The following is a 21780-nucleotide window of genomic DNA, read 5'->3' as shown; positions in this document are numbered from 1 at the left end:
CGTGAGGCTGAAACTCCTAATATAGAGATCAAGAGTCACATACTCTTCTGACTGAGTCAACTAGGTGCCCCCAGTTTCTGAGTACTTTAATAAACATGATATTAAAGATAAGTATGCAGAAAAATCACAGCAGCCTTTTGGCACATTTCATGGTGACTGAAGAAAAACAGTATTACATTTGACCAAATAATGACTGGGACAAATAGGAGCTAAAATAAATTGAGCATTTTTTATATTACTCTTGGAAAGATATAAATGTTAAGAATGAGCTTACTTAATGTCATCTTTTGTTATTCCTTCAACTTTGTCCTGTTACGGTAAAGTATAGGTATAATTTGTAGCAGATTGACTTTTAGTCTACTTACTGTGTCTTTTTGGAACTGAATAGAAACTTAAAATTAGATACAACAGAATAAGACTGTTTAAACTGAAGCAGAACCAGTAATTTTTTAAAGAAAGGTATAAAGATCACATTTGTAATAACATGGAATGTCCCTCCTTTAGAGTCTGGATTTCCAGTGCATCTCCTACTTGTGATATAGGGATATAATGTATAAGATATACTGTATAAGATTTCTGAACGGCAGTGCCATGACCACCCTCTAATTTTGGATTCTTTATTTGTTTTGCTTTGTTTTGTTTTTGCTTTGCTTTGGAACCTTGAATTATTTGGCTTAGAGCAGAGAGAGAAATGTGGAGAAAAGACATCTCTCTTCTCCAGGTCTTCTCTGCTTTCCTTTTCTTCCCTAGATCAAGCTTTGTTTACAGGTAGTGGTACGTTTTTACTCTCTGGTTTAGGCTCACACTTCACTCATGTTGCGAGTATCACTTCTTAATCCCCAATTAAGGGTTTTAAACTCACTTTTTTTTTTTTCTGGGCACCTCATGATTTCTCATAAAGGGCTCTTTTCTTTCTTTCAGCATTCAGCAGGGAGGCTGCTTACGATTCTCTCCCTCTGCCTGTCCCCCAACTCGTGCTCCCTCCTTCTCTCTCCATCTCTGTTTCTCTCTAAAATGAATAAATAAATCTTAAAATATATCTGACAGTTTCTTTAGACAGAATATTCTATCCAACTACATATGAGTTTAAATTGTCAAATTTAAATCATTATTCTCAAGGTCTCCTTGATATTCTTAGAGAAAATTAAGAACTAAAATTATTTCAGGGGTGCCTGGTTGTTGTGTTTTTCTAATGTGAATGTAGGGGAGACTTCTCTAAGCATGAGACAGATTCCAAAAGTCAGCTCAGTTGGAAGAACATGTGACTCTTGATCTCAGGATTGTGAGTTTGAGCTCCATGTTGGGTATACAGATATTTAAGTAAGTAAACTGGGCACCTGGGTGGCTCATTGGGTTGGGTCGCTGCCTTCAGCTCAGGTCATGATCTCAGGGTCCTGGGATCGAGTCCCGCATCGGACTCTCTGCTCGGCAGGGAGTCTGCTTCCTCTTCTCTCTCTCTCTCTGCCTGCCTCTCTGCCTACTTGTGATCTCTCTCTGTCAAATAAATAAATAAAATCTTAAAAAAAAAAGATTTAAGTAAATAAACTTTAGGAAAAAAAAGATTAAAGCTATTTCAAGAAGAATTTTAAAATTATTTTCTAAGTTATAATTTAATACAATTAGAAATAACTAAGGGAATATGAAATATATTAAGTAGATAATAAAACCTTCCCACTGTCAAGGTTTACATATACTTCTAGACTTTTTTTCTTTGTAGCTTTAATATATATGTTTAAATATACATAGGGTCTTATTGTACATAATATAACTTCCCTTTATTTTTTACTTTATTATGAGCATCTTTCTATAATCCTCCTTTCTTTCTTTCTTTATATATATATATATATATATATATATATTTTAGAGTGGGGGAGGCAGTGGGCACAGGGAGAGGGAGAGAGAGAATCTCAGGCAGGCTCCACACCCAGCACAGAGCCCGGCATGGGGACCTGGAGTTCATGACCCAAGCTGAAACCAAGAGTTGAATGCTCAACCGACTGAGCCACCCAGGCAGCTCGATCTTTCTTCTTTTAAAGGAGAAAATAAAGTATTTTCTTGCTTAGATGTACCATAATTTATTTTACCAGTTGCTTATTGAGAGATACTTAGATTATTTCCTCTTCTCCAATATCACAAATATTGTTGTAGTTTATAGTCATGTGTAGCTTTTCTTATTTGTGCATGTGTCTTCATAGGACAAAGTATTAGAAAGTGGTATCACTGTGTCAAAGGATGTTTACATCTAAAATTTTGATAACTTGTCAAATTTGCCATGACACTGCCAACTTTATACCAATATACATTCCTGTCAATGAGTTTCAAAGGGCCTTACCCTCAATCAATTTTTTTGTCAGTTTCATAGTTTGTGTTCCTTTAATATCAGTAAGTTGCATCATACTTTTTATAAATGATAATAAGTTTATTAGGTATTGATTATTTTCATTCTTTATTTTGCCTTAATTTTATGTTGTGCTTAATTATATGGAAAATTTTACTGAAACTAGAAATGTTTCATATCACTAATTTTTATTTCCTGGCTTTTGGAATTTGTCTCATGCTTAGAAAAGTCTCTCCTATATTCACATTAGAAAAACACTACATAGGGCACCTGGGTGGCTCAGTGGGCTAAAGCCTCTGCCTTCGGCTCAGGTCATGATCTCAGGGTCCTGGGATTGAGCACCGCATCAGACTCTCTGCTAAGCAGGGAGCCTGCTTCCTCTTCTTTCTGCCTGTCTCTCTGCCCACTTTTGATCTCTGTCTGTCAAATAAATAAATAAAATCTTTACAAAAAAAAAAAAAGAAAAAAAAACCCACTACATAGTATAATAGTATTTTTCAGTATGTGTTTGTTTTTAACATTTAAACCTTCAGTCTACCTGGTATTTATTTTTGTGAATGCTGTGAATTAGAGATATTACTTAATTTTCAAATGGTAACCAGTTTTTGAACAGTGTTTTTGAAATAAGCCCTCCCATCTCCTTTGATTTGAAATTGCACATCTATACATATTGAATTCACAAATGATCTAGGGTCTTTTTTGGTCTCTATTGTATATCCTTGATATTATAATTACCTGTTTCTGCGTAAGTATGATACTTTTATAATTTGCCTGGCATCATAATACATTTTATATCTTTTTTTTTTTTTTTTAAGATTTTATTTATTTATTTATTTGAGAGAGAGACAGTGAGAGAGAGCATGAGTGAGGAGAAGGTCAGAGGGAGAAGCAGACTCCCCATGGAGCTGGGAGCCCGATGCGGGACTCGATCCCGGGACTCCGGGATCATGACCTGAGCCGAAGGCAGTCGTCCAACCAACTGAGCCACCCAGGCGTCCTACATTTTATATCTTATTGGGCACATTTTCCCTTCTTGTTTTTCTTGTTGTTTTCCAAAATTTTATTGACTGTTTTTCTCTCATTTTCAGCAGTGATCAGGCAGTGATATTATCATTGAAATTTTCTGTTACAGTTGTCACCGATTCCTCACTGAATCTAGAGAAAAAGTTTAATTGGCAACTTATACATGTGATAGTCCTTCTAGCCTGAGCTGAGTAAGGACAGAAACTGTGCCTCATCCCTTTTTGTCTCTCTAGTGCATGTACATCATAACCACATAATAAATATTAGAATGAACTTATTTTAATTTACCCTGTTATCCTAGAAGATGGTTCTAGGTGGCTATTAAACCAAAGGGAGAAATTGTTGAATTGTTTGTTGTATTAGTGCTGACTACCTACTTCATTATTACTGAAAATAGTATAAATATGATCTTCCACTAGAGATCTTATAGTATGACTATATATTTTGAAAGAACTTTCATTCATTTACCTCAGTGAGCATCATGTTACGTTATATTTGGAGTTAGGTATGGGACAGATTAATACGTGCCGTGTAAAGATGCGGTGGCCTTTTGACATTTGTGGCAAAATTATTATCAACCTTATATTCTGATTGTCAGCCTTCTCTATGGAGACTATGCCGTTTTTTTCCCCTAAATAATAGTGTCTAGTAATGTAACTACAGTTTGCACTTTTTTGTTTTTTCTTCCCCTGCACTACCTGATTGACGCACGCTGAAGGCATTGGCAAATTGTCGACTGCTGATGGTAAAGCTTTTGCAGATCCTGAGGTGTTGCGGAGACTGACGTCCTCAGTAAGCTGTGCATTAGATGAAGCTGCTGCTGCACTGACACGGATGAGAGCAGAAAACAGCCACAGTGCAGGACAAGTAGACACGTATGCATATAATGACTTTTTCTGGGTATCAAACATTTTCTTGAGTGGAATTTGGGGAAGTAGCAGCTTTGGGTTAATTCTGTCTTTTGGACGGGATTATAACTTTCGCTAAGCAGATATTAGAATGGGTTTTATATTTTAAGTGGATACATAAATGTATATATGTTACATAGAAATAAAAACAGAGACTATTTTTATTCTTCTATTCCACTCATATTCATTGAATATTCTCATGGCATGTACTGTACTAGACTCTGTAAGAAATCCAAAGTGAGTAAGATTGTATTCCTCGTTCTAAGGAAGTTACTTGTTCTAAAGATGATAGTAGTAAACTGGAAGCTGACTGCTTGAGTAAATAATAAATGAAATGGGTTACTAATGCACTAATCCAGATGCAGGTTATGGAGATATGGTCCATAATCAGCAGTATCAGCATCACTTTAGAGCTTGTCAGAAATGCAGAATCCCAGACCTCACCTCAGAACTACGAATCAGGTTCTACATTTTAACAGGAAACATGGTGATTATATGTATGCACATTAAAGTTTGAGATTTATCAATTTTGTTAACCATTGTGCAGTAGATCACATCTTCTGTTACCAAATAAAATTTTAAGCCATGGAGTTATATCCCAGATATCTTTAGGAATTACTGCATTGATTGAGTTTAAAAACTTGTGCATCTAATAGTTTTTAAGACTTTACTTGAAAATTAATATGATAAAATGTTAGAACATTCTGGAAAATAAAAATGACAGCTGTTTTCATATTCAGTTTATTGCCTTTCTGGCTTGGCTGGCCTCCACAAATAATTAGTATTACAAACACACAAAATGTTCATACAAGTTTTTTTTTCTTACTGTATCAACATTTTTCTGTGTAAGACTCTTTGTATTTAATATAGTTTATTAGCATAGGATTCTGAGTCTTTCTTTGTTGGTTAATTGTTGATGGTTTTGTTTTCAGTCGTAGTCTGGCAGAAGCTTGTTCAGATGGGGATGTGAATGCTGTTCGTAAATTGCTAGATGAAGGCAGAAGTGTAAATGAACATACAGAAGAAGGAGAAAGTCTGCTGTGTTTGGCTTGTTCAGCAGGGTATTATGAATTAGCACAAGTAAGCAGAACTTATCTTCAGTGATTGAAATTATGGAAAGGTTTTTGATTTATTTTTATTACTAATCAAAGAAATTGTTAGAGGCCAGATTCCTTCCTTTTGGGCAGTAGGTAAAGTGGAACCTGGTACATAATTCATTTTGTTGCCTACACATGTAACTGGGCAAGGTGCATTTTTCTGCCATTTACTCAAAACTGTTCCTAATGAATAAGAAACACATAAAAGTAATAGTAATATCTTCAGCTTGTCTTTAGAAATAATATACAGCTATAATGGAAAGTAGTGATATATTGTCATTTCATCCAGATTATCTCAATTCTTTTAATTTTTTCTGTCTGTTGTAGCAATATTGAGAAATAACCGTGTGTTTACTAGTTAGTTTCTGTCTTGGTAGTATAGTTCTGCTGTTCTCTTGCTGGATAATCCCAAGCATAACACATATTCTTTGACAAGAGCAGTTAACATTTTCTGTTGCATTTATGCATTTATTTCTCTAGAAATACTATTAATAGTAAGAACTGACTGTTCTCTCTCTGTGTAATGTGTTTTAAAGGTATTGCTTGCTATGCATGCTAATGTTGAAGATCGAGGGAATAAAGGAGACATAACTCCCCTAATGGCAGCATCTAGTGGAGGTTATTTAGATATTGTGAAATTATTACTTCTTCATGATGCAGATGTCAACTCCCAGTCAGCAACAGGTAAGTAGAAAATATGTGTCAATTTGAGGAAAATAAATTGATATAATTAATTATAACCTAAGAGATAAAAATCTTGATTTTTACTATTGGAAAAATCAATTGTAAACCTACAGAAAAATCTTAGCCATTGATTAGAAATGAGTAAAATCTAAATTAATTTGGTATCTTCAAAAGACTGAGATTCTGTTTGGCCAAGATTGTCAGTTTTTCTGCTGGAGACAGTTTCTTTTTTGCCATAAGAGGCAAAATTAGGAATTGTATGTCTTAAAATTCTTTATCTCATTTAAATTCAACTGCCTTAACTTTAGATTATAGATTAACCTGAGAGTATTCACCCTGTGGGGTTTTTCATGTGGGGCATACTGAATCCATTTACTACTAAGATACTCTTGTGGCAGAATGAAAGCTTTTCTAGTAAGAGGTGTTCCTTTAATTATTTATACCTCGCAGACACATAGAAGGAGCCTTGGTCATATGTCTTGAGTTACAGGTATAGTTTTAGTAGTAAGATTACTTGGATTTAGTGAGGCAACAACATGATTTTTAAAAAATTTACATAATGAAAGCTATGTCATTGTTCTACACCTTTAAGTGAATTTTAAATGTAAGTGAGCAAGGCTTCCTGGAAGGAACTGTAGACTATTTTGCTGACCATTTTGTCTTACTTGTAATGATAGTAACATGTATAATATGTAAAATGGTTGAATAGTTGAATTCTAAACACATTGGATTCTGGAATGTTACTTCTCTTGCTGAATCTTTAAAATAATCTTCTTCAGTGCCTTACTGTTAGGTAGTAAACCATTTCCCTTACCTCTTTTAATAAATAAAAATCCTCAAAACAAAATCAGGAAAGAAATAGGTGGCATGCCAATAATGGGATAATGATCTTTTATTTTTTAGTTTTATTTATTTATTTGACAGAGAGACAGAGAGCACAAGTAGGCAGAGTGGCAGGCAGAAGGAGAGGGAGAAGCAGGCTGTTCACTGAGCAGGGAGCCTTATATGGGGCTCGATTCTAAGACTATGACCTGAGCCCAAGGCAGCTACTTAGCTTACTGAGCCACCCAGGAGCCCTGGATAATGACCTTTTTAAAGAAATGTTTCTTGTGAAGAAGTTATGCTGAGGGGGATTTATATCTTCCTACTTTATTAGGCTGTCAAGTAAAATGAAGTGTCATCTTGAAAAATCCCTTTCAGTATATTTTTATTTAAAATATTCTAGTGTATCATTCAAAATTACTCCTTTTTCTTTTGATACTTCACAGTCTAGAAATCCTTAACATTTTCTTTCTATGTATATCCATTCCTTAATTTTCTCTTACCTTTTCTTTATGCAGACTTATTCATAAGACTATTCATTGTTTTAGCTACATTTTTCTTCTGACACATATCTTTAAACTAATGGGAATATAAGTAAATTGGCCTGTTTTGGTTTTTTTTATAAAGATTTTTATTTATTGTTTTGACAGAGAGAGAGAGATCACAAGCAGGCAGAGAGGCAGGCAGAGAGAGAGAGAGGGAAGCAGGCTCCCCTTTGAGCAGAGAGCCTAATGTGGGACTCCATTCCAGGACCCAGAGACCATGACCGGAGCCTAATGTGGGACTCCATTCCAGGACCCAGAGACCATGACCTAACCTACTGAGCCACCCAGCTGCCCCAGTTGGCCTGTTTATAACAAATCTTTTATTTATTTATTTTTTAAAGATTTTATTTACTTATTTATTTGAGAAAGAGAGAGGGAGAGAATGAGCTGGGGGGAGGGCAAAGGGAGAGAGAGAGAGAGAGAAAGAAGCAGATTCTCTGCTGAGTGTGAAGCCCAATGTGAGGCTCCATCCTAGGACCTGGAGATCATGACCTGAGCCAAAGGCAGACATTTAACCAGCTGAACCACCCAGATGCCTCTTTAATAAATCTTTTAATTAGTAAGAAAATTAAGATGATGCTCTTAACCAATAGAACAAAAAAAATATAAGATGATAGTTCTAGTGGTTTATGTAAGGGAATTGAAGAGGTAGAACTGGAGTATAGCATAGTTATAGTTTTATCCATTTTATCATAATTCTGTGTATCTTTTTGTTCTTTGTTAGGAAATACTGCACTAACTTATGCCTGTGCTGGAGGATTTGTTGACATTGTGAAAGTGCTACTTAATGAAGGTGCAAATATAGAAGATCATAATGAAAATGGACATACCCCCTTAATGGAAGCTGCCAGTGCAGGTCATGTGGAAGTTGCAAGAGTTCTTCTGGATCATGGGGCAGGCATCAACACTCATTCTAATGAATTCAAAGAAAGTGCTCTTACCCTTGCGTGCTATAAAGGTACTCTCTCTATATGTGAATATTTATAATTTTTTTCATAACTACTTTGAGTATTTAAATATTTGAGTATTTGAATTAATTTTATATTACTTATATTTTCCCTATGCCGTCAAATTATGTAACTTGTAAGAGATTATATAGAAAGCCCATTTTAGCCTATATTTCGTAAAGTATAAGTTTCACAGTGTATATTTCTTTATTATTTTAATTCAGATTTATTCAGGTAGCTATGAAGTCAACGAAAACTCATAGCACAGATTTAGAGGGTTTTCATTTTTTAATAACTTTCATTTTATATGATTTTTTTCCAACCTTTATTTCAAAACTAATACACACTCAAGTAATAGTAGTAATCACAGTTTAAACAGAAAACCTCAAAAACAGTAAAAGTATAAGGAAAAGAAATTTTACAATGACATGTTTTATTACTACCTAAAGATTAAAGCATGTAAGCAGTATTTTAGTATGTTTCCAGTGTGTTTTTTAAGCATATATATAAACAAACATATATATTTAAACTAAACAACCATACCTAACTGTTTTATAGTCTGCTTATTTTATTTAGCAATATATCATGAACATTTCCCATCTCAATAAATATTTTTATAACACAACTTTTGATGGTCACATAGTATTTTACTGTTTCTGCTAGGAGTGGGTATGGCTGCATGTGTCATGAAACCTAAATTAATAATGATTTAAACAAAAGAGAAGACTTTTTTTTTAATATGTAAATCAAGCCCAAGGGTGTAGGCTGTCTAGAACTAGTATAGCTGTTCCACTGCTATCAAGATCTCAGAATTCTGTTTTTCTCTTCTACCTTCCTACTGTGTCATTTCTATCCTCAAAGTTACCTGTAATCCAAAATGTTAGCTAGAGCCCCAACAGTCTACATTGTAGGAAGGACAGAGAGGGTAAGGGCAAAATGGGGAGTTCCTTCCACATCAGTCAGCTACTTTTAAGAAATCTTCTTAGATGTTCTGCCTTATAGCTCCTGCTTGTATCTCATTGACTACATATAACAAGGAAAGCTGGGAAATGTACTCTTTTAGTTAGTTGCAACTCAGATAAAAAACAGAGTTCTGTTATTAAGGAAGACTGAAAGAATGGGTATTGAGTAGGGAACTAGGAGTCTCTGCAGATACATCAAATGGATGTACCATAATTGCCTATTGTTGGACACTTGAATTGTTCCCAGTTTTCACTATTATTAAAAACACTGTAATAACATCCTTGTGCAGACATCTTTGCCTAATCTCTGATTATTTCCTTAGGATAAATTCCTGGAAGTGGAATTGCTGGGTCAAAGGGTATGGACATTTTTAAGGCTTTTGATACATATTGCCAAATTGCCTTCTAGAAAGGTTGAACCAATTTACACTCCCACCAGCAGTGTTTGAGAGTGCCCTTTGTCCCACCCTACACCCTCACCAACACTGGGTATTACCATTCTTTTTAATATTTGCCATTTTGATAGTAAAAAATGGTGTATCATTTTAATTTGTTTTTGTTTAATAGGAAGGTTTAATATTCTTTTTCAGTTTAGTATTCATTTACATTTCTTTTTTAATAACCATTTCATGTCCTTCATCCATTTTTCTACTGGAGTGTTTGTCTTTTTCTTACTGACTATTAAGGCTTTTTTATATATTTAATGTATCCAGAGGGTTGAAATTATTTTGAATGGAGTTTTCTGTGCCTGTTCATTGCCACAGTGAGTTTATGGTCATTATTTTAATGCTGTTTTTATGAAAAATATTATCCAAAAGTATTTTACCTGGCATTCTAATTGATTTCAGTGCTTTGATTTATAGTTTGATAGTTTTTATAGATTAAATCAAAGAATAAGTATTACTGCTTTACTTAACTTGTTATATGCTTTCTACTAATTCAGTGTTTAAAACCTAGATACCTTGATGAGAGCGTGCTTATTATTTTGGATTGGCTTTGTAAAACTGTCATTCCTTTATTGAATGAAAAATAAGTTCTCATAAATTTTTATGTAGATACCTGAAAGAAAATGATTCCATATTTTAATATTTAATGTATTAAATTAATACTCAGTTCTTTAGAAATACAGTTTAAAAATTCATGTTCTTTTTTTTTTTTTTTTTTTTTTTTAAGGCCATTTGGATATGGTTCGCTTTCTGCTTGATGCTGGTGCAGACCAAGAGCACAAAACAGATGAGATGCACACTGCCTTAATGGAGGCTTGCATGGTAATTTTAAATTGCACTCATTTGCAATAGCATTGAAAAGCAATGTTTTATTTCACGTTTGTTCTTATTTTGTTTTAAAGATTTTATTTATTTGTCAAAGGGTAGAGGGGAGAAAGAGAGAGAGCACAGGCAGGAGGAGCAGCAGACAGAGGGAAAACCAAGCTCCCCACTGAGCAGGGAGCCAGATGAGGGACTCGATCTCAGAACTCTGAGATCATGACCTGAGCCAAAGGCAGATGCTTAATGACTGAGCCACCCAGGCATCCCTGTTTTGGTTTTTTTGAAATAAAACTTTTTATTGCTTTTATGTATAGAGAATTCAGCAGCATACATTAAGCCCAGTTTGGCGGCCGGTCCTTTAGCCTTTGATTTTTCCAACTTGGCAATGTGAATTACTGGGTTTGGACCCAGGACCTTGCCTCCCCAGTGACAGTGGATCTTATCATATCTGTCATTATAATTGGTCCTAATAGCTTCTGCCAGCTTAGCCAGAGTTCCTCTGTCTTTTGAGTTAACCTGCGTGAAGGCGACAGTGGTGAAGGTCTTCCTGTGGATCAGACACCTTAGCCTGCCCTTCCCCTTGATGATGAAGTAGGAAATCCCCATCTTACCACTCAGGGCAGGCACGAGGATAACCAACTCAGTGAGATCCACATCATATGCAGTCACTCTCATCCGAGCTTTCTTATTTTCCCCTAAGGTGGTAACATTATTAAGCCCAGCTTGAAGGATAGGCGGCCTCTTGGTGGGGACATTCCCTTTGCCAACAGCTTTCTTCTCAGCCTGTGTCAACAGTCTCTCCTTGTGTTGCCTTGTCTGTGGTGTGTATTTGTGGGCCAGCTTAAGCAGTTGAGTACAGCTATTTGGTGGTCCAAGACCTGGGTGAGCTGGTTAATTGTGGTAGGCACTTTCAGGCATTTATAGAAAATAGTCTTTTGTTGCTACAGGTAAATAAAGTGGCACCATTTGCCAAAAAGATGAGGTCCCTTTGGGGCTGGATGTCCCATCTGATGCCAAAATTCTTGGGCCTTTTCTTTCTTTCTTTCTTTCTTTTTTTTTTTTTAAAGATTTTATTTATTTGACAGACAGATCACAAGTAGGCAGAGAAGCAGGCAGAGAGGGAAGCAGGCTCTCAATGTCGGGCTCAATCCCAGGACTCTGGGACTGTGACCTGGGCTGAAAGCAGAGACTTTAACCCACTGAGCCACCCAGGTGCCTCTCTTGGGCCTTTTCTTAAACAGGTTTGACCACCTTCTTGGCTTTCTGCTTCTTCACAATAGCAGGAGCCAGGGCCACTTTCTTCCCCTTAGCCTTCTTTCCTTTCAGCATCTTGGATGGCTGGAGGAGGCTGGTTTAACTTTTTTTTTTTTTTTTAATAATTTTTTTGGAAAGATTTTATTTATTTGAGGGAGAGTGGGAGAGAGAGCATGAACAGGGGGAGGGGCAGAGGAAGAGGGAGACTCAGACTCCCTGCTGGACAGGAAGCCTACCTCGGAGCTGGATCCCAGGACCCTGAGATGACCTGAACCAAAGGCAGATGCTTAGCCAACTCAGCCACCCAGGTACTCTGACTTGTTTAACTTCTGATAGTAAATCTGCCAATGTAGAAAACAGTACAAAAGGCAGGCTTGGTTCCACCATTTCCAACACACTGAGAGACTTTTATTTTCTTCCCAATTTTTTTTTATTGGGATAAAAGACACATAACAAAGTTTGCCATCTTACGCATTTTTCATGTATAGTTCAGTGTATTAAATACATTTGTAATGTTATATAACTGCCATCACCATCTGTCTCCATAACTCATTTCATCTTCTAAAACGGAAACCCTGTACCCATTAAATAACAACTTCCCATTCCCTGTTCTCCCCAACCCCTGGCAATCACCATTCTACTTTCTGTCTATGATTTTGACTACTCTATCTCATTTAAGAGCAATACAAAATTAATCAATTAATTAAAAGAAGAGGAATCATATAGGATTTGTCTTTTTGACTGCCTTATTTCACTTACATAGTGTTCTTAAGGTTCATCCATGTAGCATATGTCAGAATTTCCTTACATTTTTAAGGATGTGTAATATTTTATTGTATATATAAATAACACATTTTTGCTTATTCACTCATCCTTTGTTGGACACTTGGGTTGCTTCCTTGCATTAGCTCTTGTGAATAATCCTACTGTTCAAGTCCCTCTTTTTAGTTCTTTCAGGTATATACTCAGAAGTGGTATTGCTTGATTATACGGTATTTCTATTTTTAATTTTTTGAGGAATTGCTCATACCGTCCTTCCACAGTGGTTTTTCCGTTTTTCCATTTTCACAATGTACAAGGGTTCCAATTTCTGTATATTCTCACCAACATTTGTTATTTTCTGGGGCTCTTTGGTAGTAGCCATCCTAACGGTTGTGAGGTAGTATCTCATTGTAGTTTTGATGTGCATTTCCCTAATGATTATTGATGTTGAGCATCTTTTCATGTGCTTATTGGCCATTTATATATCTTCTTTGTTGAAATGTCTATTTAGATCCTTTGCCCCTTGAATCAGGTTGGTTGTTTTCGTTTTTGAGTTTTAGGAGTTCTTTATATATTTTGGATATGAATCTCTTGTACCCTTTACAAATATACCCAAATATTTTCTCACATTCCATGGGTTGCCTTTTTACTCTGTTGGTAGTGTCCTTTTATGTATAAAACTGTTTAATTTCATGAAATTCGATTTATTTTTTTCTTTTGTTGCCTGTGCCTTTGGTATCATATCTAAGAAATCATGGATAAATCCAATGTCATGAAGCTTTTGTCCTATGTTTTCTTTCAAGAGTTTTATAGTTTTAGGTTTTTGAGCCCTTTTAAGTTAATTTTTGTATATGGTCTTAGGTAAGGGTCGAACTTCATTTTTTTGCAGGTAGATGAACAGTTTTCCCAGCATCATTTGTTAAAAAGACTGTTATTTCCTTATTGAATGGTCTTGACATCCTGGTAAAAAATCACTGACCAAATATGGAAGGGTTTATTTCTGAGATCTCTCTTCTATTCCTTTTGTTTATGTCTGTCTTTATGCTAGTAGTAAATACTGTGATTACTGTGGCTTTGTATATGTTTTGGAATCAGGAAGTGTGAGTCTTCCTGCTTTATTCTCTTTTTCAAGATGGTTTTTGGGGTCCCTTTAGAGTCCATATGAATTTTAGGATGGGTCTTTATATTTTCTGCAAAAACCATCATTGGGCTTTTTATGGGAATTGCATTGAATCTGTAGATTGCTTTTGGTAATATTGACATCTTAATGTTATTAAGGCTTCCAGTCCATAAAAATGAAATGTATTTCCACTTTTGTGTATCTTCTTTAATTTCTTCTAGCAGTGTTTTCTAGTTTTCCTTGTATAAGTATTTTACTTCCTTGATGAATTCCTAAATATTTTATTTTTTTTGATGCTGTTGTAAATGGAATTTTCTAATAACTTTTCGTATTGTTCATTGTTATGTGTTGAAATGCAACTAATTTCCGTGTGTTAACTTTATATTCTGCTATTTTGCTGAATTCATTTATAAGTTCTAACAGTTTTTTGTGTATGTAGTCTTTAGGGTTTCCTACATATCATCTGTGAACAGAGAACTGTTAATCAGTGGTTTTTTTTTTTTTCTTTTTTCTTTTCCCTGTGAATCAATGTTTTATTTTTTGAGTATGGGTTTTTCACCTCCTTGCTAAGTTTGTTCCTAGGTTTTTTTATTATTTTGGGTGCAGTTTTAAGTAGGGTTGCTTGCTTTTCTTTTTAAAAGATTTTATTTATTTATTTATTTATTTATTTAAGAGAGAGAGAGCATGAGACAGAGATATCACAAGCAGGGGTGAGGGGTACAGAGGAGAAGCAGACTCCCCACTGAGCAGGGAACCGGATGCAGAACTCCATCCCAGGACCCTGGGATCAAGACCTGAGGTGAAGGCAAACACTTAACTGAGCCACCTGGTACCCTAGAATTGTTTCCTTAATTTCTCTTTCTCTTGCTTCATTATTAGTGTATAAAAATTCAGAGGATTTCTGTACATTGATTTTGTATCCTAGAATCTTACTGAATTCATTTATCAGTTCTAGTAGTTTTTTGGTGGCGTCTTTAGGGTTTTGTATAAGTAGTGTCATGTTCTGCAAATAGTGAAGATTTTACTTCTTCCTTACCAATCTGGATGCCTTTTATTCCTTTCTCTTGTTTGATTGCTGTGGTTAGGACTTCCAGTACTAATGTTGAATAAAAGTTGTGAGAATGGGCATCCTTGACTTCTTCCTGATTTTAGGGGAAAGCTTTCAGTTTTTCACCACTGAGTATTATAATTGCACTCTGTTCTTTAGAATTTCCTTCCTTCTCGTCCTTTGGGTGTGTTTTGTACTTCCTTTCCTAAGCTTTTGAAATGTGAGCATAGATTATTGATTTTTCTCTCTTCTAATTGTATGCACTTAGTTCTATCAGTTTCCCTCTCAGTACTGCTTTAGTTGTGTCTTAGAAATTTTATTATGTTGGGGTGCCTGGGTGGCTGAGTTGGGTAAGCCTCTGCTTTTGGCTCAGGTCGTGATCTCAGGGTCCTGGGATTGAGCCACATGTTGGGCTTCCTGCTCAAGAGGGGGGTTTCTTTTCCCTCTCCCTTTCCCCTCCCCCTGCCCATACTTTCTCTCTCTCTCTCTCTCTCAAATAAAATTTTTAAAAAATATTTTTATGTGTTATATTTCATTTTCATTCAGTTCCATATATTTTTTTAAATTTCACTTTAGACTTCCTCTTTGACCCATAGGTTATTTTCATGTGTGTTCCTAAACATTTGAAGATTTTCTTGTGATCTTTCTGTTAATGATATTTAGTTTGGTTCCATTGTGGTCAGAAAATACATTCTACATGATTTCATTTCTTTTTGTTTTATATTCAAGATGTGGACATATATTCCCTATGCATTTGTGGAGAATGTATATCCTGCTGGTTTTGGTAGAGTGTTCTATAAATGTCAGTTAGATCCTGTTGATTGATGGTAGAATTCTTCTACATTATTTCTGATTCTCTGTCTAGTTTTTCTAACAATTACTGAGAGAGTTGTGTTAAAATCTTTAGCTGTACTTGTGGATTTGTGTGGTTCTTTTAGTTGCTTTTCATTTTTTTCTCATTTTTTCACATGCTGGATCTCTGTTGTTTGGTACCTGTACATTTTTAGAATTGCTGTGTCATCTTCATGATTGACCCTTTTATCATTATGTGATGTGTCTCTTTGGTAATCTTTGTTCTGAGGTCTCCTTTGTTAACATAGCTCCTGATATTAATATAGCTACTTTTGTTTTCCAGTGATTGTTTTCCTGATAAGTATTTTTATCCTTTCTTTCAGTCTTTGATATGTTTGATATGCCTATATTGTTAGACTGAAGTGAGTTTTTTGCAGAGAGCATATTTTTAAGTCATGTTTTGCAACCCACTCTGTCAGTCTTTGTTTTTTAATTGGTTTGGTTAGACCATTTATATTTAAATATAATTATTGATATGATGTTCTTTTATTCTGATTCTATGTTGAAATTTATTTTGTATTTATTTTTCCATTTTCCCCCCTTTATTTTCTTTAATATATCATTAATAGTCCTTTTTTCTATCTCTTGTGTTTGATGTATTTCTAGGTCTGCTTCCCCTCTGCCAGGTTATTGTGTATCTTGACAGTCACCACATGTTCCTGCTTTTTAATATGTGGTATTTTTAGTTGTAAGCCATATGCTATGAATGATCCCTTTTCAAGTATCTTGATTATCATGTTCTTATAAAACTATTATGTTTTGTTCTAGCAGGCAGTTAAATTACCAGTGGATCATTGGTCATACTGAGGCTTAATTTCTTATACTCCTTATTCTTATACTACTACTTCCTTGCTCCTTGATCTTTGGATATTCCTTAGGTATCCTCTCTACCATCTCATTTGAAAGCATGGATATTCACCATTGGCCTTTCTATTCTGGCTGAGTCTAAACTCCCAAGGTCTCCAGCCTTTCAGCAGCCATTCTCTGCTAGCCTCCCAGAGTGGCATCTTTGGTGCCCCAAGTATCTGAAGATAATTTTATATAGATTTTGAGATTACTCTGTGTTTTCGTTTTCTCAGCCCATACTTTTTCTGCTCATACTCCTGCAATTCTGTTTTGGCTGCTTTGTATTCTGATCTTTGTTTTCTTTGTTGAAAGAAATCTTCACTCTTTGTTTAGCCTTGGTTTCCTTAGACCATGGTTTGGAAGACGCCTAAAGAGAGAAAGCTGGAGTGAATGTAGGGTTCATCTTATGTGCTGCCTTTTTGTGGTGCTTAGCCTTAGATTGGTTGCTATTTAGTGCTTCCAGTTGCTTTATCTCTTTTTCCTAAATTTTACCATATTTTATTATAGGAGGGTGAGTCCAGTACTGGCTACTGGCTAGTCTTAGAATTTTTTAAAAGTCTAATAATTGTATTAGACCTTTAAGATTAGATTATATTGTTTTTACTCCTTTATTTTTTCCTTTGACAAAATTAAAATTTTTTATTAAAGCAAAAAGTGCTTGGTATAATTTCTCCCTTAATGTATGTACTCAAGATATAAAAGCAAAATCAGTAAAGAAATTGAAGTAAATTCACACAAAACTATTGGGAGCCTAGAGGAGCTATGCATGGCAGTAGTTCTTTGATCTGTGAATACTTATAAATTCTATTTTCTTTTCAATTAGAAATGTATTTCAAATACCAAATAACTTAATACAGCAATTTGGTTAAAATATACTTTATTTTACATATATTTGAAGTATTAGTATTTAATAGTAAAGCTAGAATTTTATTTCAGATTTAGTAAAACTGAAATTTTAATGCCAAGTCATTTGTTTTTGACATTATGTCAAAAGTGATTAAAGCTAGGCTAGTCATTTAGTTAAATATAATGAAACTTTTTTTTTAAAGATTTTATTTATTTATTTGAAAGACAGAGATCACAAGTAGGCAGAGAGACAGAGAGAGAGGAGGAAGCAGGCTCCTTGCTAAGCAGAGAGCCTGATGCGGGGCTCCATCCCAGGACCCTGGGATCATGACCCGAGCCGAAGGCAGAGGCTTTAACACACTGAGCCACCCGGGTGCCCCAAATATAATGAAACTCTTGATGGATATTGAAATCTAACATTTAATTTATTATTTAATAAAAGGATTGACCAACCTTATAAAACCTTATTTTTATATTCAGTCTTTACCTTTCATTAGCAGTATTTTGGTCCTTTTTGAAATACAGACCAACACAGCGTTTGATTTTATATGCTGCAACAAGAGTTAAGGCATATATAAAATTTTGAAGTGAAGAATTTGAAACTAAAGATGTGCCTGGATGGCTCAGTTGGCTAAGTGGCTGCCTTGGGTTCTGGTCATGATCTCAAGGTCCTGATAATGAGCCCCACAACAGGCTCTCTGCTCAGTGGGGAGTCTGCTTCTCCCTCTCCCTCTGCTGCTTCCCTTCTTGTGCTTTCCTGCTCACACTCTCACTCTCTCAAACAAATAAATAAAATAAAGAATTTGACACTAAAGAAAACAAACAAACAAATAAAAGAGGAATATTTATGGTGGCAGAGGGATAGGATGAATTACGCTCCATGAGAATGTTTTATTAATTGCCTTACTATTGGGGCACCTGGGTGGCTCAGTTGTTAAGTGTCTGCCTTCTTCTTGGGTCATGGTCTCGGGGTCCTGGGATCAAAACCTGCATCAGGCTCTGAGCTCCGCGGGTAGCCTCTTCTCCCTCTCCCACTCCCCGTGTTTTTGTTCCTCTCTCGCTGTGTTTCTCCCTGTCAAAAAAATAAATAGGGGCGCCTGGGTGGCTCAGTGGGTTAAGCCGCTGCCTTCGGCTCAGGTCATGATCTCAGGGTCCTGGGATTGAGTCCCGCATCGGGCTCTCTGCTCATCAGGGAGCCTGCTTCCCTCTCTATCTCTCTCTCTCTGCCTGCCTCTCTGCCTACTTGTGATCTCTCTCTGTCAAATAAATAAATAAAATCTTTAAAATAAATAAATAAATAAAATCTTTAAAAAGAAAATAATTGCCTTCTGTCTATACAGATGGACCCATGGTAATATTATTTACAAGAGAATAGATACTTGTTTTTACATGTTTGTAAAATTTTTTCTTTCATTGCAACAAGCTAGTGATGAGGAAAAATATAGGGTACTATCAGCCCGCAGGGGTTTTCCTTGGTGACATAATCCCAAGTGGTAATGACTTCTTAGAATTTGTTGTTACTTTTTGTCAAGTCTTTGTTTCTTAAATAGCTCTAATACAGTATCCTATGACACCTAGGTTGGAGGGTATAGTTATATTTGACTTGGCAGTAGTATAAATAGTAATTATTTTGAGGTACTCTTGTGTATGGATTTAACAGTTTTTTGAACTTCAAAGAATGTGAAAATTTGAAATTATTTGGAATTGTTAATATATGTTGCAAGTCTGATTCTTGTGGAAAATTTTGGGTTTGCTGAAAGGTAAGGTAAAGTAATCTTAATGGAGTTTTGATAAGACACCTCAGGTTTCTCAGATGGGCATGATAATACGTGTGTATCTAAGGTGCATCTCTGTTTCTTTCTTCCTTTTCATTTTTCCTCAATCTCTTCTTTTCTCCCAATTTAAAAATCTCAAAACAACAAAATTCCTTCCTTCTTGTTTTCCTTCTAAAAATCTGCAGGATGGACATGTAGAGGTAGCACGTTTGCTTTTGGATAGTGGTGCTCAAGTGAACATGCCCGCAGATTCATTCGAGTCTCCGTTAACGCTAGCTGCCTGTGGAGGACATGTTGAATTGGCAGCTCTGCTTATTGAAAGGGGGGCAAATCTAGAAGAAGTTAATGATGAGGGATATACTCCCTTGATGGAAGCTGCTCGGGAAGGACATGAGGAGATGGTGGCCCTACTCTTAGCGCAAGGTAAAGTAGTTTTACTTCTTTAATTAAAAAATAAATTTCCTTTGGGTGTTTTGTGTTGAGTATCAGCAAAGTGTACTACAACTAAAATACTTTTTTGCATTGATGGTAAAATAAATTATCAGCACCCTAGAAGGAATCCTAGAAGCAGGGAGAGATGATTAACATAATTTAGAACAATATTTTTATCCTAAGTATTGCAGCTAGTGTTATCAATTTTTATGCTTTCCTCTTAGGAGCAAATATAAATGCCCAGACGGAAGAAACCCAAGAAACTGCTCTGACCTTGGCTTGCTGTGGAGGGTTTTCTGAAGTTGCAGACTTCTTGATTAAAGCAGGGGCTGATCTAGAACTCGGCTGCTCCACACCTCTCATGGAGGCTTCACAGGAGGGACACCTTGAGTTGGTTAAATATTTATTGGCTGCTGGTATGTGAATTTAAAAATGCCCTTTAGAAAAAGGATTTTATATTGCTTTCATAACTTTATCAATTAACCTTAACTTTTTCATATCTACAGAAGTTGAAAGCCAGCTCTACAATTTGATTGTTCTACTTAGGCTCCTACATCTCTAAAAATGTCTTAAAACATTTTCTTATTGTTAAGGTTTGCTTCATGACCATAGCTTGCACATTGACCTTCTCTCTCCATTCAATAGTTTGTGGCTTCTGGAAGGCAGAAATTAGTTCCTCTTAGTCTCTGTGTTAGTAAGTGGAGGTGGGGATGATGACATTATAGAGGTCATAGTTTGATACTTTCAAGCCTGTTCATTTCTTGACATTTTTAAGTCTTCTTAAGAGTAAAAAAAGAAAAAAGAACAAGTGGGAATTTAATTTTTGGCAGAAGTACTTAGTTTTAAAATGATTTGTGCTTTATGCATTGATAAGCAATAGGAAGAAATTAGTAGTTTTGCATAAAATATTTGTAGTTTTATAGCATAAAATAAGAATTAGCAGAGGATGCTTGGGTGGCTCAGTCAGTTAAGCATCTGCTTTTGGTTCAGGTCATGATCCCAGGGGCCTAGGATCAAGTCCCGCATCTGGCTCCTTGCTCAGCAGGGAGCCTGCTTCTCCCTCTGCCTGCTGCTCCCTCCACCTGCTGCTCCCCTGCTTGTGTTCCTGCTCTTTCTCTCTCTCTGACAAATAAATAAATAAAAATCTTAAAAAAAAAAAAAAAGAAAAGAATATACTAGAAAACTAGAAAAAAATATCCAGATAGACATATACCTTTATAAGTATATTGAAAACAATATGAAATTTTTCTTTTTATCTATGTCTGACATATTGTTTAAAACTTGACATATGAAGAGGGCGCCTGGGTGGTTCAGTGGGTTAAGCCGCTGCCTTCGGCTCAGGTCATGATCTCAGGGTCCTGGGATCGAGTCCCGCATCGGACTCTGCTCAGCAGGGAGCCTGCTTCCTCCTCTCTCTCTCTGCCTGCCTCTCTGCCTACTTGTGATTTCTCTCTGTCAAATAAATAAATAAAATCTTTAAAAAAAAAAAAACTTGACATATGAAGAAATTAATATGTTAAGGAAAATATAATATTTAGCAAGGCTTTGTTCAATATTTTTAAGCTTTTATTGTTAACATTAATTTCATTATAGCCCAGATTCAATTTTTCCTTTGAATTGTTATTGAAATAATTTCTTAGGATTGTTAGTGGTGCAGATGATTATGTAGTTTTTGAACAAAAGCATAGACCAGTCATACAAGCTGACCTCTCCCCTGACTCAGATATTAGCAGTCACTGTAGTTAATGTGTGCATTATTCAGTCATTGTACCTCCATCATTTTCAGCAACTATCTTTGTGCCCTTCAGGAGTGCTCTACCAGTGATTACCTTCCATAGTCTTTCCACATCCCTCTGTGTTAAGTCTTGCTGTTGTAAGAGGCTTTTAAGAGAAGGCATTAATGTTTAGTAAGAAATTATTGAATACCAAGACATTCTGCTCAGCTTTTATGTTATTTCTATTAATTGCCACTGGTCCCTATATAGTTAGAAATATTAAACACATTCTTATAGATATGGAAACAATACACAATCATGTTACCCTAAGGCAACCAGGCTAATAAGTGACAGAGCTAATGTTCATACTTAGAGCTCTGGACATCGTTTTTCCTATTGTACCACTGTGGAATCTTGTTTAGCTGCTTATGCTAATTTGACGTACAAAGTTTCCAGAACTATCTCAGGGGATTGAGAATCACTTTTTTATATGATCACTATCTATAAAAATTTTTTTTCCAGTTTAGAGTGTGCTT

The 21780-nt window shown here is 35.6% G+C and overlaps 1 protein-coding gene and 1 pseudogene across 14 annotated transcripts in view; one reads left to right on the top strand and one right to left on the bottom strand.

Moving 5' to 3' along the window:
* The window catches only part of LOC116586468 (ankyrin repeat and KH domain-containing protein 1), a 131037-nt gene that overhangs the window by 31351 nt on the left and 77906 nt on the right, over positions 1–21780 (top strand). For all 14 annotated transcript variants that reach the window (XM_032336485.1, XM_032336488.1, XM_032336493.1 and 11 more), the window contains exons 3-9: positions 4080–4236; positions 5202–5349; positions 5903–6050; positions 8142–8375; positions 10500–10594; positions 19283–19520; positions 19754–19945. In XM_032336485.1, coding sequence (XP_032192376.1) covers positions 4080–4236; positions 5202–5349; positions 5903–6050; positions 8142–8375; positions 10500–10594; positions 19283–19520; positions 19754–19945 — 1212 coding nt within the window. The remainder of the gene's footprint in view (positions 1–4079; positions 4237–5201; positions 5350–5902; positions 6051–8141; positions 8376–10499; positions 10595–19282; positions 19521–19753; positions 19946–21780) is intronic.
* LOC116585704 lies at positions 10601–11929 on the bottom strand (annotated as a pseudogene).

Source organism: Mustela erminea, chromosome 3, assembly GCF_009829155.1.
Source record: "Mustela erminea isolate mMusErm1 chromosome 3, mMusErm1.Pri, whole genome shotgun sequence".
NCBI classification, from domain to species: Eukaryota; Metazoa; Chordata; class Mammalia; order Carnivora; family Mustelidae; genus Mustela; species Mustela erminea.
Note: the sequence above shows the minus strand (reverse complement) of the source record. Positions and strands in the feature narration are given on the sequence as shown.